Source organism: Botryllus schlosseri, chromosome 1, assembly GCF_051294905.1.
Source record: "Botryllus schlosseri isolate E-star chromosome 1, Bs_hap1, whole genome shotgun sequence".
NCBI classification, from domain to species: Eukaryota; Metazoa; Chordata; class Ascidiacea; order Stolidobranchia; family Styelidae; genus Botryllus; species Botryllus schlosseri.
Genome location: NC_137236.1, coordinates 5897305 through 5915020, shown reverse-complemented (window position 1 = coordinate 5915020; position 17716 = coordinate 5897305). Strand labels below are relative to the sequence as shown.

General features: G+C 39.8%; 1 protein-coding gene and 1 long non-coding RNA gene across 2 annotated transcripts in view; one reads left to right on the top strand and one right to left on the bottom strand.

Moving 5' to 3' along the window:
- The window catches only part of LOC145447249 (uncharacterized), a 229584-nt gene that overhangs the window by 170851 nt on the left and 41017 nt on the right, over positions 1-17716 (top strand). The window lies entirely within an intron of this gene.
- Positions 14586-17710, bottom strand: LOC145438535 (uncharacterized). The gene is made up of 5 exons (XM_080315902.1): positions 17518-17710; positions 17112-17237; positions 16509-16615; positions 15397-15620; positions 14586-14958 (listed from the first exon to the last, which is right to left on the bottom strand). The coding sequence occupies exons 1-4, from the start codon at positions 17590-17592 to the stop codon at positions 15407-15409; spliced, it is 522 nt and encodes a 173-aa protein (XP_080172028.1). The 5' UTR covers positions 17593-17710; the 3' UTR covers positions 14586-14958; positions 15397-15406.

Sequence of the window (17716 nt, the reverse complement as noted above, 5' to 3'; positions counted from 1 at the left end):
CGACACGAAATTTCAATCTCTCAGAAAATCGGTAAATCCAATCCAAATCAGAATCCATTAAGAAAGAAACTCCAATCATAATCCAAACCAAATCTGACAAAATTGTAACAAATCCGGTTTTTCAAATCCACCGAATATTAACATTGAGAATATTTTGGCCTCAACAATACCAGATTGTTATGCTGGCTTACTTGGGTTCCAAAGTTTTCCAGAGGGAATGAAAATAGGGAGTGCTAAATTCTATGACGATGGTTGCGAACGGTACCAATGCAATGGAATATATGTTGTCAATATCACCAAACAGAGTAATAAAAAGTGGGTTTAACAAGACTTCAACTGGAAACTGAGCAGTCAACACAATGACTTGGACTCGGGCTCGAGTCATAATACCATTACAATGACTCGGAGTCGATCCCTCTGCTCGGTGATTTGGAGTCGGACATGACTCAATGCTGAATTCAAAATGACTTGACTTGACTCTCGAGTCAAAACTATGGAAGTGAGATTGACTTGTGTGACTCGGAGCATCGTGACTAGGTTACAGCCCTGATATATAACATACACGCGATGAGATTTCCTGTTGGAGCTCATTGAAATTTAGGAAACCCATTACGTTTCGGCAACGTGGCACCAAGTTCAACATATCTTTTTTCGATCGGGGAGCTGTTCACTAAAAATCAAGCAAGGATAGCGATCTGTTTGACTTGAATCGATGACGTTGGAATATTTTGTCACCGTCTGAAAATTTTGACTTGAAATATAAGATAAATACCTTCACTAGAAGCCTGGTTGCGATAGATTCGGTGCCGGCAAATACCGTTCCGCGACACACCAAGACATGCTACCTCGGCCGAAACATTGTGTATTTGTCCGTTGTCCATAGCCGCGCTGGATGGTAGCGATGAATAGTCTTCTCAATCTCAGCCCCACAATACAACAGTGTTGGGATCAAGTCACTACCTTCGAGTCACGAGTCATTGCACATTTTGACTCGAGTCAAGTCAAGTCAATTGATTTTCGAAGGTGACTCGAGTAAAGTCAAGTCACTCGAATTTCGGAGGTGACTCGAGTCAAGTCGATGAGTCAAGTCAAGTCAAGTCACGGGTCAAGTCACAATTCAAGTCAAGTTGCCTTTTCGAAGTATGAGGCATGCTTACGTCATCGCATTTTGCTAGCTGTCTCAAATCCAGATTGAGTGGTTATTGATTCTGGACCTATGAACGAATATAGAGTTGAATATAGACGCAAGAAGGCGCTTTATTGCTCACATATACGTAGAAATGCTTAACTACGTAAGTAATTGCATGGCATCGGAATATAGTTAAAAGCCAAAATAGAGAATAGAGGAACGAATTGATAAGATGCAATACATAGGCTAAGGTGGGTGTCTGATCTTAAATGCTACGCCAAGTTGTTTCGACACCTTCCTATCTTTTCATTGTATCGCAGTCTTGTGATGTTTTGAAACGAGGAAAATATTAATAAACCTGATTTGATTGATACATTACCCATTTACAAATTGATATGATACAATTCCAGCCTGCGCCGATGGTTTAGGACTAAACTATGTTGGAATTTAATTTCAATAAAACAAGAGGTTTGGTTAAGTTAAGAACAGAGAAGAGAAATAGACATTTTGCTATTAAATTACTTGACTATACTAGTTTAAGACAACGTAAGCCAGTGGTTCCGAACGGCGGGGAGTTCCCCACTGGTGGGGAATTCAGGGATTTCTGGTGGGGAATAGACTCACTTTTGAAAAAATCTCTACAGTAATATTCTCCTAAATCTCTACAGTAATATTCTCATTTATTAAATGTCGTTTTGAAATGCCGACCAAATATTTCATTGCTCATTTGCAATTCAGCGATTCATATTATCAGTGCTCGCAATTAGCGAAAATCGCCTGGATAGCGACACGTGATCTCCAGAAATGATTTTATTCATTTGTACACCATCATCGGTCACGAAACGTAGTGATAGAAAAATTATGATTCGTTGTAATAAGAGCTCATATTGCTGAACATGTATTCAAGGGAGATCGTGGACTTGCTAATTGATAGCACATCCGGACTCGTTCCAAATGAAATTACATATTTATGTTATTTCAAGTTCTTTTAGCATTGTGCGAAAGGGTAGTTTACGGCGGCTTATATATATATCGCACGCATGAGTTCGTCAACATCAGGAAGTTTACGCAACATTTGGAAAATTTTCAAACCCCTCCTATTTTTCCGTTGGCTGCGCGCCGGGGTAGATAGATATATTTAGGGAGGTGCGTTTACGGTTACCAGTTCACCGCTGCGTAAGTTTAATTGTGTGCTGATCAATTCCGGGGATCTTGACAATCACCAATAGCACGTACCAATTACTAAGCAATGTCTTGCAAAATTTTATTGGAGGTAGCACTTTAAAGGGTCGATATGGATATAGAGATTTTAGGTGGGGAATGAAAGCTCGAAATAAATCGGAAGTGGGGAATTAGGATTAAAAAGGTTGGGAACCACTGACGTAAGCAATTGTGTCATGTCTGCATATTGGAATGCTGTGATATCAAAAATAATATATATCAAAAATATAATGACAGCGAACTCGCTAACTCCCTCAGAAGATAAACGCACTCTAGCTAGTTTTGAAATGCAAACTTGTATCCGAGCTGATCTTCAGGAGTCAGCAGTCACCGTTATGTCCCCCTTTAATCAACAAGCTCCCTTTAACCGAATTAGGGCAGGGGTCACCAACCTTTTTGCAAACGAGGGCTACTTTTGGGTAATGATTGAAGCGGCGGGCTACTATTTACTCCCCCCCGTTTACCCGCACCACACCTAATTTCCGCTTTGATATTCATAGCACTGGGCAGGCCTGGACATCATGTTATCTGTTTCTATAGCAGTCAGTTGGAAGCCTGGCATTGTATGATATCAACTAGTGCGCTACACTCTGGTATTTAACTTGACACTGCAATTCTGAGTGAGTGTTCCAGATTTGCATTAATTAAGCGTGTTTTGTGTTTGTTTTTGATAAAGTTCATGCCCGAAAAGGCTGATTCACAACGATAAGTTGAACCATAAACGCTTGCACTCTTCATAGCTGCTGCGCATACACCACTGTACTTTTCCGTATCAACAATGCACCAAACGTTTGCTGCAGACTGAGATGGGGGTCATTTTGTAGTGTTACAATTTCAATCCAGCTGTTCAGCATCCAGAAATTACAAGATTTCAATATACCGGACAGCAGTAACGATTACAGAAAGTTGGAAACATGATATATCAAACTGCGTTGAGTGTAACAGAAACAAGCTGTGCCAAAAGATGCAATATGTAATGGGTAGGCCTATACAGATATCGAAAATCTGCTAGTACTTCACGGCTATCTGACTCCGAATAGTAATATTGTTTACTACTTTAGCATTGTCCTGGTAGTCGAGCTATCGCAACGGAACCCCCTACCATTTCAAGAAGACCGTGGACGGCATTCCGTCATGTCGCCTTTATAGGCAATGCGCCGTATCTTGAATTTCTGGTGATTCTATCACATACATCTATATATCACTTATTGCAATTGAAGATATTTTTAAGTCTTTATATATGTAAGTTACATGTTAGTGTGTTTGGAACAAGAATAGCTGAATCAGTCAATCTATATATTTAAAAGCTCACTGGTAATAATCTGACGAACATTGGTAAATGCTGCTATTCCACCTATTTTTTAGAATGGGCTCGCGGGCTACTCATCTAGTCCCCGCGGGCTACCTGCTACCGCTCTGCCGACATTCCTTCTATACGAAACAAATTCTGACTATTCAGTACTTCATTTAATGTGGACGCCAATACCATTGCCTGAAAATTTCAACTGGGCCTTTTTGAAATGCGATACAGTTGGATTGAATGACAAATTTCATACATGGTTAACGATATTACGGACTTCGTATCAAGCTGTCCCAAATGTGGCTTACACCAACCCAAACAACAGAAGGAAAGTCTGATTTCACATCCGGTACCAGGACGTCCTTGGCAAATAATCAGTAGCGATTTATGTGAATCTGACGGACAACATTATTTGATTACAGTTGATCACTACTCGGATTATTTTGAGGTAGATCGACTAACCTCACAGACTTCTACAGCAGTTATTCGCCGCTTAAAATCACATATGGCACGTCATGGAATCTGCGAGAAATTGATTACTGACAATGGTCGATGCTATGCTGCTCATGACTTCGAGGCATTTGCAAAGGAATATGAGTTTGAACATGTGACCAGCTCTCCAGGACACAGCCAATCGAACGGAAAGGCGGAATCAGCTGTCAAAATCTTCAAATCGTTACTTCGTAAAGCGACAACTGACAAAAAAGACATAAATATTGTATACTGTTGGATTGGAGGAACACTCCAGGCGAGACTGTTCCTGGCTCTCCAGTACAGAGGCTATTAGGAAGACGCACCAAGACCTTGTTGCCAATAGCAACTAAACTGCTTGAGCCGAAAATTGTTTCTGATGTCATTCCATCGCTTATGGATCGGAAAAGAAAACAGGCAAAGTATTACAATCGTGGTGCAAAAGACCTCGCCCTGTTGAGTCCTGGTCAACAGGTTCGATTCAAAAGGACAGAAAATGGCTTGTGGCTCGAAGCGGTGGTGATTAAGCAACTGAATGATCGATCGTACATTGTTAAGGCGACAGATGGAACGATCTACCGACGCAACAGAAAGTTTATTCGAACTACTGTAACTCGCCCGCATGTTGCATTTGACTTTGACGACATTTCGATTGCCAGACCAGCAGTAGTGAACAGCGACAGTAATGGGTCGTTATCTGGTTCCAGTAGCAGCAGGCCAAGTCGTAATTCGACCAGCATACTTGCAAGACTATGTTACAACTTCATTCGTTGCTGTAATTTATATGCTAATTCGGTTCGCTTCGTTTTCAATTATTTTGTGATGTTTTGAGAAGGGGATGTTACGTGGGTTATTGTATGTATTATGATGACGCTTCCCTGTAAAGTAGCAAGGTATGACGTCATGCCTTACCCAAATGTGCATGACCGCATCACTCGTGCTTGACCGCTTCATATATCATCTCTGGTTGATGACACATGGAAGCCATAATAAATGTACAGCAAGAAACAGTCAGGATGTACCGGATTCAATTCATGCGGAACAAATGTCAAGAAGCTTCGAACCTGGAGTAAATTATTTGGAGGTAGCAGATTCCGTTGGTACTGGGGAGAAGCCTGACATCTTTGGTCAGCCGAACAATGATTACGAGGAGGCTGAAACCACAACTAGCGCAAAAGCAAGCGGATCCTCGGAAGAATTGCCCATAGACGGTAATCAGCTAGTTTGGAGGGAATTTATGGGGATCGAAGAAGTGTGGTGCCTTTTGCAAAACTGCCGTACTCCGATGAAAGGTGTTCCGATAGGTAGAAAAAGTAATGTTTACTTTTTAGTTGATAATTCCAACAGTGGCGGCTCGTGACAATATCGTGTGGTGGGGCAAGGGGTGTACGCGATTTTAATTGTCTAAATGACGTCACAATAGTGTATTGCGACGTGAAAATGTGACTTCGTGATGGCCACACACAATTTGAATGGGGTATAGACATTAGACATGGTTAACAATGATTACGCGTTTCAAATTATTCGAGAGAAAATATGAAGTACAGTATAGTTCATACCTGCACATTTTAACGTTTGTATCAGTAGGCCTATTGCGCGCGGCGTGATTTCATAGTTGAAAAATGTTCAACGACGAGTTCATTGAAATCTGGAATACCCAGAATGAGAGCGTAAGAATCGTGAGCAACTGAGCACATCTAACGCACCGAGCCTAATCACTGCAGCAAAGTTGATAAAAAGCGATTTTTCAACTATAGGAATTTTACAAGTTCACTAGTGGTTACTACTACGGAAAAAGATGTATTGGAATATAAACAAGTCAACTCGAGCTGAGCAATGTCGACCATCGGGTAATATCGAGACACCGTTTGCAGTAGCCCGCATGGTTCAGATCACGTTACCCAATTTCGGTCGCACTAGAGACACTGTCCCCTTGTACCAGCAGTGTGAAAGTGTATAACAAGGCGTCCTTATCCTCGCTTATACGTCAGCCTTTCATTTTTTTATCGAAGTACGTTGGGAAAAGGGTAAGAGTGCGCTTTCCTTCCGTGTACGGTTAGATCAGTTGATAATTTCCAGGCTGATAATGGCCGAGTCTTGCGTAAAAACACCGAATTTAGCGTAAAATATACTGAGGAATAGACTGATCAAGCGATCAGCTGTTAGCCGTCATCGAAAACGAACTATAGCTAACGCGCTTGACATAGGGATGTCAGCAAATGGCTTGAAGGCCACAATTTCACGGTAAAATTGACATTGGAGAATATAAAATAAAGTAAAGATTTGAATGCAAACCGCGAATCTTAGTAACCTCTTTTATGAGATCATCATCTCTTCACCTATCTCAGTATGAAACACAGTTAAAATTAGCACAGACCAACACAGGCTTTTGCGTGAAATCCGCAATGCGGTAATTAGTATTAGGCCATGTGTCAGATCAGCACCCATCTCTACTATACTTGACCTCGATGACGAAATTAGTGTCCAAATCATTTAGTGTCAACCTCGGGACTTGGCACAACGTTCGATACTGAAATCAAGACATACCGTTCAATAGCTCAAGACCGATCTAGGTATGGAGCATCGTTAAAATCGATAGAGACCAATACCGGTTTTGCGTAAAATCTGTTAGTGATAAATGGCGAGTCAGCTCTCACTCGACTTAGGAGACGAAATTACCACCCACATAGTTCCGTGATAAACTTAAAACTTGGTACGGCGTTCGATACTAACACTATGAATAACTATGCCAAATGTCATGACCGATCTGGGTATGAAACATCGTCAAAATCAATGGAGACCAATGCCCGCTTTTAAGTAAAATCTGTTTGCGATACATGACGGATTAGCACACTGTCAACGTTGGAAACGAAATTACTACCCTACACTTTAATTAACAACCCTGAAACTTGGAGCGGTGTTTAATACTACCTTCACGACATAACATACCAAGTTTGAACAATTTTCAATGTGCGAAACATCGCAAAAATCGTCCAATACCAGCTAAGGTCGACTCAACGCGTGTGCCGGTAACCGAGTTGAGATATAGATACGATTGTTACATCACACCTTAAGGGCAACCAGGCAAGTTGCCCTACTTGCTCGGTAATTTTATGAATAGGAGAGAGTAAATCACCGTTTCTTTATTGTGCGCGGATTTCAGAGAATAGACAGTGAAAGCTTGTTATGAGCGCTACCGGGGCAAGCCCCGGCTAGGCATTCACAAAGCGAAAACACAGAAGAGAATTCGATTATCGCAGAGACTTCGCTATACATGGGCATTTACAAGCGAAAGCACAAGAAGAATGCGGGTTTCGCTGTGATATCGGTATATATTGTTTGCTGTGCGTCTATAAATGGTAAATGATTGTTATTGAACAGAATTTTAGGTGGGGCAATGCCCCAGTTGCCCTATAGGACGAGCCGCCACTGAATTCCAATAACATACTTAGAAGGAAAGCCAAGAAACCACGCATATTTTGGGATGATATGGGAGCATGGATCAACACGAAGCAGACATCTTCCCAATACGTCAAGTCGGATAAAACCTATACCTTGGTTTACACCCCGGAAATAAAAAACGGGATTTTCTGCATAAGAAAAAAGGTGCACGAAACAAATTCGGTAGGATATCATGATATTTCGCCCCAACCAGATCCCAAAGACATCATCAAAATTGGGAGGTATTATGCTAATCTAAAAGGGAATAAGTTAGCAAAAAGAGTGTCATGGATCGAAGACGAAAATGCGCCCCCAGTAGCTCTTGTGGAGTATAAAGGAGAACTACAGGAATGCAATGCTCATGGAAACAGCAGAGGAAAAAAGCAAACCTATATTCGAACGAATCCCATCGTTTTGGATGAAATAAAAGATAAATGCTCTTATATACCGGCAAAAAGACTTAACAGCAATTTGCAAACGGAGACGACAGACATCACGAAAATGCCACGAAACTCCCACCAAATCCGCCAAACCAAATATAGAGTAAAACATGGACATGAACAATCTGATTCGAAAATTCATCCGAAGGGAGGGTTCGCCGACGAAATGCTACAAGTAATTAACATGGCACAAACATCTAATTTCGTTCAAAAAATTATTCATTCTCAGAAAAATCCCCCCAACATAATTCTGTACACTAAAGAACAGATCTTAGATTTGAAAAATCAATGTGTAACAGGAAAGGCGGTTCTTTTGGCTTTGAAAAAACATTCAACTTAGGAAACATCTATGTGACTGTTGCAGTATTCAAAAACACAAAACTGATCAGCGTCGAAACTAACGAAAACCCGATTTTTATTGGTCCATTGTATTTGCATCATAAATCTGACATTGGGACGTACAAAGACTTTTTCAACCAGCTCGTATCTGCTCTTGGATCAGACTTCCCTCGATTAATCGTTGGTACTGATGATGAAATTGCTCTTCATGCAGCTATCGAGAGCTCGTTCCCCAAATGCAAACACATACTTTGCGTTAAACATTTGAAAGACAATCTAATTGACAAGCTAAAAAATTGCATTGGATCCGACAAAGGTCTGAGAAACAGTTTAGTCAAACACGTGTTCCGTCTTCTCGACAGTACCACGGAAGAGGAGTTTGAGCAACTTCAAAATGCAATCATTGCACGTTGTAATGAAGAATGCCCGCAGTTGACAAAATACCTTGAGACTCGAATGCTCAACTTGTTAAAAAACAAAGTTTGGAAAATTGGCAAAATTTCTTCTGCAAACCAATTTTGGACCAATAACAACAATGAAAGTATAAACAATGTATTAAAGCGATTAACTGAATGGAAAATTGAGAAAATTCCCCAACTGATTAATACCCTGCACACAGCAGTTTCTTCGCAATATGCTGATGCTCGACGCAGTTTAACTAGAACTGGACCGTATCAAGTGATCAGTTGCTGCGACAAATTTGTTGTCCAGCACTGGGATTGGTCCGGCATGACCAGTGAGCGACAGGAACGGATTTACCAGGATTTCATGAAGTTTATTCCTCGAGTAACTTTGCCAAATAATAAAAAGACTTCTGTCTCAACCGATTCCAAGTTGATAACAAACACCCCATCAAAGCAAAGTGGGAGGAAGCTAGGTCAATATCCGCGATCTGCCATCAAACAAAAAACAAGAAGAAAATTCATGTGATTACGGTTTTGCTGTACAATCTTTGATGTATTTTATATGTTGATGACATGGCAATGGTTGTCGCATGTCGCCAAATATAATCAGTTTCGTTAGTCCATATGGAATTGTATAATTTCGCAGTTGGTTGGTATGAATTGTAGCGAGGGGAGGAGATAATGATTGTATTCGGTGTCAAATCCCAAAAGTTTGGGTTATTTAATTCACGTAGAACGAATTGCACGTACTTTTAGATCGCTAATTTCCCGTTAAAACACTGCCGTCACGCTTGCCAGGGTTGCCAGAGCAGATAATTATATAGGCATCCCAATCTCAGTTGACTTACTATTTGTTACACTAAGCAGTAAGACAAAACCCAATACCAATAATTTCCCCGTATTGCCAATCGCAAATGTGAATTCGGGATGGTTCGTCGAACCACATGGTATGAGACCGTGCCCGATTGTTGTTATAACAACCTTGATTTGACCCTAAAAATACCACACACAATTATTATGTGGTGCAACAAAGCCGACATATATCTGCGACATCTGTCATAGTCGACCTTTAGCTGCGAAAAAGGCCAAATAGCTCCGACATATCTGTGACATAGTCGACATAGCCGAAATAGTCGACAAAGCCGCAAAATAGCCGCTACATAGCCGACATAGCCGACATAGCCGACATAGTCGACATAGCCGACATAGTCGACATAGTCGACATAGCCGACATGCACAAAGTAGACGGACCCTGTTTTCTGAGGGGGTTTGGTAATTGTGGTCACGCTTCGGTGATTTTCAAGAACATATTCAAGTTCAAGTCCAAGTTTGTGACGGAATATGAGTCATAAACTGGTTTACTATGGATGCAAATGGTTGGGTATGACAAGAGAAAGTATTCTGCGTTTTTTCAGGCAATAAATTGGACGTTAGGGGTCCGATTTGGTATTTATCTTGAACTTGACCAGGAGTTTCATTTTTTGTGACTGCAAATATCGTCCAAACTAGGCCGTGTTGAGATCGTCTAGTCTAGACTTTTGCAATTTTGGCCGAGTTGAACAAAAGTTTCGTCCATCCATTCTCATAATCTTTAATTGCTGATTTGACTCTTCCATAATTTCTGAGGTTCTGCCTGTCGCTGTATGGAATCGTTTTTTTAACAAATGGCCAGATATTTTGGAATTTACTTGTCTGAAGGTCGAAGTGGAAATTCCCAAAATAAACGGATTCAGGACAGTCCCCAAAGCCCCAGAAAATAGCGGATTCTGTAACTGAAATTTCACTCGAACGACTCGAACAGATCTGGAGGATAAAAATCCTTTTCATGTTTATCTGGTGCTTGCTTGACGTATACTTTGACCTTCGCTGAGCAAATCATTTCACCGACTGGTTGCACAAGCATAATGACAGGAGTTGCGTATCTATCCGTAGGTTAATAGTCTACAGATTTACAGTCATGTGGGAGTCCTGGTACGTTAAGCGTTATATTTTTGGTGTGCCTAGACAGTTTCTATCATCCTGCGAGGCATCATTCATCGCTGAATTTATATGACAAATACATTTGATTTTTTGATAAAGGACTCATTCCATTATAATTTAGCAAATTTTCTGACATTTGTAATGCATACCCTCAGAATTGTCCAATATTTACAAATGTTATTCTTTTTTCAATTCTGGGTACATTAAAAAAAATTAGATGGAAAAATTTCCAGCGGTTCGAAAGATAATGCGATTCGAAATTCTCATCAATAGGTGGCGCTGCACCCAAAAATCTTTAAAATCCATATTTTTTGCTGTAATGATGATGGTGAAGAATCAATTACAATGTCTAATTATACAATTTTGAGGCCAAGGAATTGAAAAAAATCAACATTTTCGCTCTAAACTCGAAGAAAAAAAAGTTACGGACAAAACAAAATTGGGGGGAGCGGACTTGAAAATCCATGTAGGATTCCGTTTACACAAAAAAAAATTATTGCAAAATGTACTCTTGAAGCAGTGTGATTGATAAAAAATAGGGTTTTTAAATTAATCTCTACTCAAGGAAATCATGAAAAAAAATTATCTTTGCATTCAGTGATTGGTTTTAATAGTAGTTGTGGTGGACAGAAGTACAAATCTGCTCACCGTAACTACTATTATAATCAATCACTGAATCCAAAGATAATTTTTTTTCGGTCAAAGGTATGCATTACAGCCCCTGTTAAGTTATAATGGAATTAGCCAAAGGCAAGTTTTATGGCCTACCTCTACATATGGTAATAAATAAATAGCTTATATATAATGACTACGGCGGTTTTTTTTGACATGTCAAAATTTGTCAAAATTTTTCATCAAATCAATAAATTTTTGACGTCTGCATTTTGTTTGTATCGTAGATTTAGCACTGTCGGTGAACATATAATTTGATATTTTACCACTTTTAGCCTATTTTATAGGCCTACCGTTGTAAACGACTGATCGTCTGCTCATTGTGAATCATAAACGGTAAAAAAAAAAATAATAGGTAGACATGGTGTTATGGTCAACGTACCGCAATATCCTAACTGAAGAAAGACTTCTTGTGCATTGCATCATTGTTATATTAAGAAGCGCATGATGAAAAATTGTGATGTAGACAACATTGTCAGAATGAAGCAACCCGGTGTGTCACCAGCACCAGCATAGTGTACGCACAATTTGAGTGTTGTCGGCCAATAACTGCTGCTGTTGAAGGTCCTTGACAAGCTTCTTAGTAAGGACGCGCACTTTCTACCCAAGAATGCAGGAAAGCATCTCTCGTTGTAATAAAAAATATTTTAATTATTTCTACCATAATACATATTGTAACCACTGGAATTCTTCATAGGGCCAGATTTCGTTAAAATATTTTTTTTATGTAAAAAGTTGCCTGTTGCAAAGCCAAAAACGTTTTTTCAGGCCAAACTACTTCGTTAGGACAGTCAGTTCAAACCAGAAATGAAGATAAGTGGTGCAATTTTAACATTATGTGGGAAAACACCTAATTTGCATACGCTAGGTCAAAATGCCCTATGGTACATTGTATCCCTAAATTTAGCCTAACTTCAATCACTGATCCAATGATATTACAAGCAACAAAGCGACTAAACTTCAACAAGTGACTATCAAGACACGAGGGGAAAATCTAACCAGAGAGGGCACTACTGAGCTGTGAGGCTCACAATCACTTGACCATTTCTCGTGTTACAATCTATATATTGTTATATATATTTCTCATATTCCATTTTACTTATATATTGTCACTACTAACATACCATATTATCTGTAAAATTTTCGCTACATAATTGCAAACTAAATCTCACAATCCAGTCACTTCCGTGGGTAGGGGCAATCCCACCAATGACGGCCTACGGGGAAGAGATCTAGTCGTAAAGCATTGGGATTCTTACCTAACCAAATCCAGTTTGTTATATTCGATCGTAAGAATTCCAAATGGATCCACTACAGAAATTATATACTGTGACTTGATATGTGCAGTTTATTTTTCTGTTTCGCTGCCTTCGGCAGCTCAACGCTGAAAGAGTTAGAGAGGAAAAAACTCGATGCAATCATGAAATTCGAATACAGAGAGCAACTGGAGAAAGGAGAAAAACCTACACACCAATTCTACGAACATCTCAAAGAAAAAAAGCTGAGGAAAACAATCACACGCTTGAAAGATAGAACCGGAAATACAACGACAGACAAAGAAAAAATAATAAACACAATACATGGCTTCTATACAGACCTGTGGAATGATGAACAGACCGGAGACCCAAACCTACAAAGAAACCTGATTGAACTACTAACAAAAAAAATACCACCTGAAAGAAGAATACTACATGACCTCCCAATAACCGAATTAGAACTACAAGAAGCTCTAAAAACACAGGCAAACAATCGATCACCCGGACCGGATGGAATTTCGATCGAATTCTACAAAACCTTCTTTCAACTCCTCAAGCACGACCTCCTCCAAATATACAATAACGCTCTCCTATTCGGAAGTACAGCAACCACATGGAACGAATCGAAAGTCACTTTGATCTTCAAAAAAGGGGACCCTGAAGACCTAAAAAACTGGAGGCCAATATCCCTAGCCAACGCTGACTATAAGTTGCTAACAAAAATAATTGCCAACAGAATTCGAAAAGATCTAGGTGAAGTCATCTCCTCCACGCAAAAGTGCGCGATAGAATCCAGACAAATCACGGACGCACTTCAAAACATCGAGGCAGCGATAAGTCACAGCAACGGCAAAGAATCGCCACTAGTAATATCGAGCATTGACCAAGAAAAAGCATTCGACCTTGTCCCGCACAATTACCTTCTTGGCATCATAGAAAAGCTCAACTTCGGCAAAAAATTGACAAATCTAATTGAGAAGATCTACGAAAACGCAGAGAGTAAAGTCGACATCAACGGCACCCATACCAAACAAATACCACTAAAGAGAGGACTCCGCCAAGGCTGCCCCTTGAGCATGAGTCTCTACGCCCTTTCAGCCGAACCAATGACCCAGAGATTCCTACAGAATAAAAAAATCAAAGGAATAAAACTGGCAAACATGCAACTCAAACTGCAGCAATATGCTGACGACTGGACGATAATAACCACAGACCTGGAATCTATTGATTATGTAATTGAAGAAATGGAATATTTAGAACAAGCAACAGGACAAAAGATAAACAAAAAGAAAACCGAAATATTGAACCTAAACAACCCAAAAGACCCAATCAGAAGCGAAAAATACAAAGAAAACATTAAGAACACGGTCAAGATACTCGGCCAACACTTTGGAAGGGAGCAGAATACACTAACGTCTTGAGTACTATTACCTCTTCACCACGGGATAATTTTGTACAATGCATTGCTCTTTGCTACTATGTACCATTGTCTTTTGTTTTTACGGCGGCATATCTCATATCAGACGAGTGCAACGAAAGCAGTGGTGACAAATAGCGATGTCGACAGAATTTGTCACATGCGTTTATCTAACCATTGTAATTCCCAAATTTCTTCACCTTCAAGTCATATAAAATAAGCCGAGTCATGACTCGAGTCATTACAACCCTGTTTTTGTAGCATCAACATTTGAGTCTACAAGAACCAGTACAGCGGCGTCGAGAATGGCGAACGAACGTACGTGAATGCTTTGAATTATAATAATGATGAAGAATCAACGAATACGAACACAGCGTATTCATGTGATAACACACTCTGCGAAACCATATCGAACCATATCGAGAATTTTGTTTTCAGGTCTCGCATCGACGTTAGAGCCAGGGGATCGGTAGTAGCTGCCCGCACGATATAGTAAATCAATCTCAAATCTGTGTAAACTATATCTGCCTTTAATAATATCACAATAATGAAATCATCGTATTTTCGAATAAAAAAACGGCAAAACTTCAGAGTCAACTCAACATACGTTGTTATATCTTGAAAAACAACAGAGTTATTTTGCCATTTCGCGCCATCCGCATCATTCGATATATCAAATTCGGTGTTGAAAAGAGATTCCTTGACGGTGAGGGTATTGTAATATCCCAGTGGATCGCGGTCCCAAGAAGCCACCGCTGCCACGCAAGATAGGCAGATGAGGTACATTCCGAGGTTTAAGAGCATCTTGTTGGAACGTTGCGTTTTCTGGGCTTCTCGTTTGCAATTGTCGAGGGCGAATCCGCCGGGAGCGCGTACTTTGCTGAAGCTCTAAAAGTGAAGGTTTTCATGTAACACAACAGATTTAGCTAATGGGTTTTGCCGTACCCATGATTGGGTGCTTATCAGGCCATTAATTTTCTACTACCACTCAAAGTAGTGTCTTTGAAAATGCGATGGCTACTTAAACTCGTAATTGAGTTGAAATTACATATTATTTGTACATCTACTTGAGTAGCAACCCTGACTTCTTTGACCAGCTCTGATAATCACATGGTTATTTTGATTCTATCCCAACACAACACAATCTTATGATGAAATTTTATGAATTGAACCTAGATTAAACATTCCACCAAGCCACTAACTATACTGCAGAAAGAATAAAGATCTTACGTCAGTATGTGCATATGTCACGGCAAAAACCACAACCCGACAAATTCAAAGCTTAAGTCTCGACGATAAACACAAATTGAGTGTAAACAGACTCACTTTTATTGGTTCAACCAAGAAAAAGCTTTCCAGCAGCGAAATTGCCTACGTCACAAGCCACCGTTTCGTGGTGTCCGGGCCAAAGTCGTTTCCGTACAAAATGATGAAGAATATGCACGCCGCCATTGCGGAGAAGCAGATAAAATAGGTGACGTAGATGCAGAAGTGCGGTAGCAGATACTTTTCCGACGAAGGCTGAGGGCTGGTTCCGAAATGTGTAGAGGCTGAAATTTTGAAGTTGTTAATAGTATGACAAACAAAATTGTAACTTCATAGCAACAGTCAATTGTTGTTAAAGTACTTGATATTAAAAAAAATTATTTGTACAATTGAATAATGTTTTCATACTGAATTAAACCCAAATATTTTCGGCTGACACACGTCAGGGGTAATCGTCAGCAACAAGTAGAGAATTTGAAAGAATATTGTATATCAACAATTGTATCACAAAATATGACAACACTAGCATGAAAATTTGAATAATCAAGGCAAACAGCTCAAGGTCAATTTGTATATCATTTTTTCAGATATTCAGATTGAATTCAGTAGTTTCGTGTCTGAGTAGCTTTTTACACCTCATGTTACATTCACTATTTCAAATCAATAGATAATATTATCACGGTGGTATTAAAGTAGCTTATGTCCTTTTTTACAACTTTGGAGATCCATTTTAAAAATTGATAGAAAATGAAGTTTTTGTTTAATTTTCATATTTTCTTACCCATATTCTGGTCATGAATTTGTTTGTCTCATTGTTTCAAAGGTAATCACGGCGAAGCTATTTCCGACCGAGAACGAAAACTTTACATAAAGTTAACTTACTAAAAATTTGTAAAATGGACATAAGTCCCTTTAATACCACTGCGACGATATTTGGTTCAAATTGGGTGCATAATGTTACATATTTTTTAAAAAGGAGGTCGCAAAATGAGATGTGAAAAGCTATCAATATCTTAATTTGACCTATATCGACTGCAAACGTACCCCATAACCATATTCTCTACAAAGCTAATTGTGTACGAAATAGCTATGACTTAAAAACTGTAGAAATGGCAATAGTCTAAAAACAGAAAAATCAACAGAAAGTGGCATAAATAGGTCTTAATACTTACTCTGGACTTCCGCTAGTCGAAGAACGGTCTTCACTGGAAATTCCGGAAGAACCAGTAATTCCAGATGTGGACGGACTGTAGGAAAGTTGTATCGTGTCGGACCAGACCTGTGCAAAGACCGAGGGTTATTTCTTAAACATTGCGCTTTCCTGGTGGTTATAATTACGGTAGCAATAGAAGTTTATATTCAATATCCCTTTTATGGTTTTAGCTCGAGTCAAGTCGAGTCATTTTCAATTCATTCATTGTGTTCACTGTCCAGTTTTTTGTTCAGTCCGGGTCAACCCACTTTTTCAACTCTGCTCGAGTGATATAGAATGCTTTGCCGTCATAATATCGTAATTTTCCTCAGTCTTAACAGTTTGTGGCCCTACTTTTCAAGTATCAGGACTGCTAGACGAAATACCAATCATGTGGTAACTTTACTATTCTTCGAAGTTACAATGAAATGCATGTCTTGGCAGTCCCAGTCTCGAGTTATATGACTTGGTTTGAGTCATGCACAATGACTCGAGTACAAGTCGAGTCAATACAAAAAGTGACTCGAGTCGTTGAGTCACTTTCGAACAGACAAAAAGAGAATCATGAGTTCAATAGCCATACTTTGGAACCCGATTTTCCTTTCAGGTCGAAGGCTTTCAGTTTTCCAGACCCTTTATGAAGACGAGACTTCTGCGACGAGGAAGATTCGTGCGATCTGCTTTTCCCGCTCATCGGCGATTGCGATCTCTGCAATTTGATACGTGACATTTTAGTATGTAAAGAATTACCATTGCCTGATTACCAGATGCGGTCAGTAATGATATACTTATAGACTTTCGGATCACTCAAATGGGTTTTACGCACTTGCAAAACCTTCTTGGACGATTGTAACTTTAGGCTACGTCTACTTATCAGCTTTTTAAGCAAAACTACTCATCTTTTACACTTCACATTTTATAAAGCAGAAATTATTTTTGGGATAGACTTGCATTCTATTTTTGAGAAGAATTGCCAAAACTAGACTCACAGGCTGAAATAGCGATCCTCCGTCCGCTTGCTGATTGTGAAATTCGGCCAGAAACTCGCTGTGCCCCGGCAGCATGCTGCGGTTACGCTTGGACCGCCCGTCGTAATCTTCCTCGTCCGAATCGGAGAAATCGTATTCACGGTCCCGCCTTCCAGGATCTCATCCAGAATCTCGATGGTTTGGGCCGTGCGCGATCTTT

What these genes read in the sequence shown, in the direction of transcription:
- LOC145438535 (XM_080315902.1), bottom strand. Translation starts at nt 17,592, where the DNA reads ATGCTGCCGGGGCACAGCGAGTTTCTGGCCGAATTTCACAATCAGCAA. An exon ending in AAGGAAAATCGGGTTCCAAA is followed by an intron (nt 16,616 to 17,111) that starts GTATGGCTATTG and finishes GTCTTTGCACAG; the next exon opens with GTCTGGTCCGACACGATACA. An exon ending in TCGACTAGCGGAAGTCCAGA is followed by an intron (nt 15,621 to 16,508) that starts GTAAGTATTAAG and finishes TCAAAATTTCAG; the next exon opens with CCTCTACACATTTCGGAACC.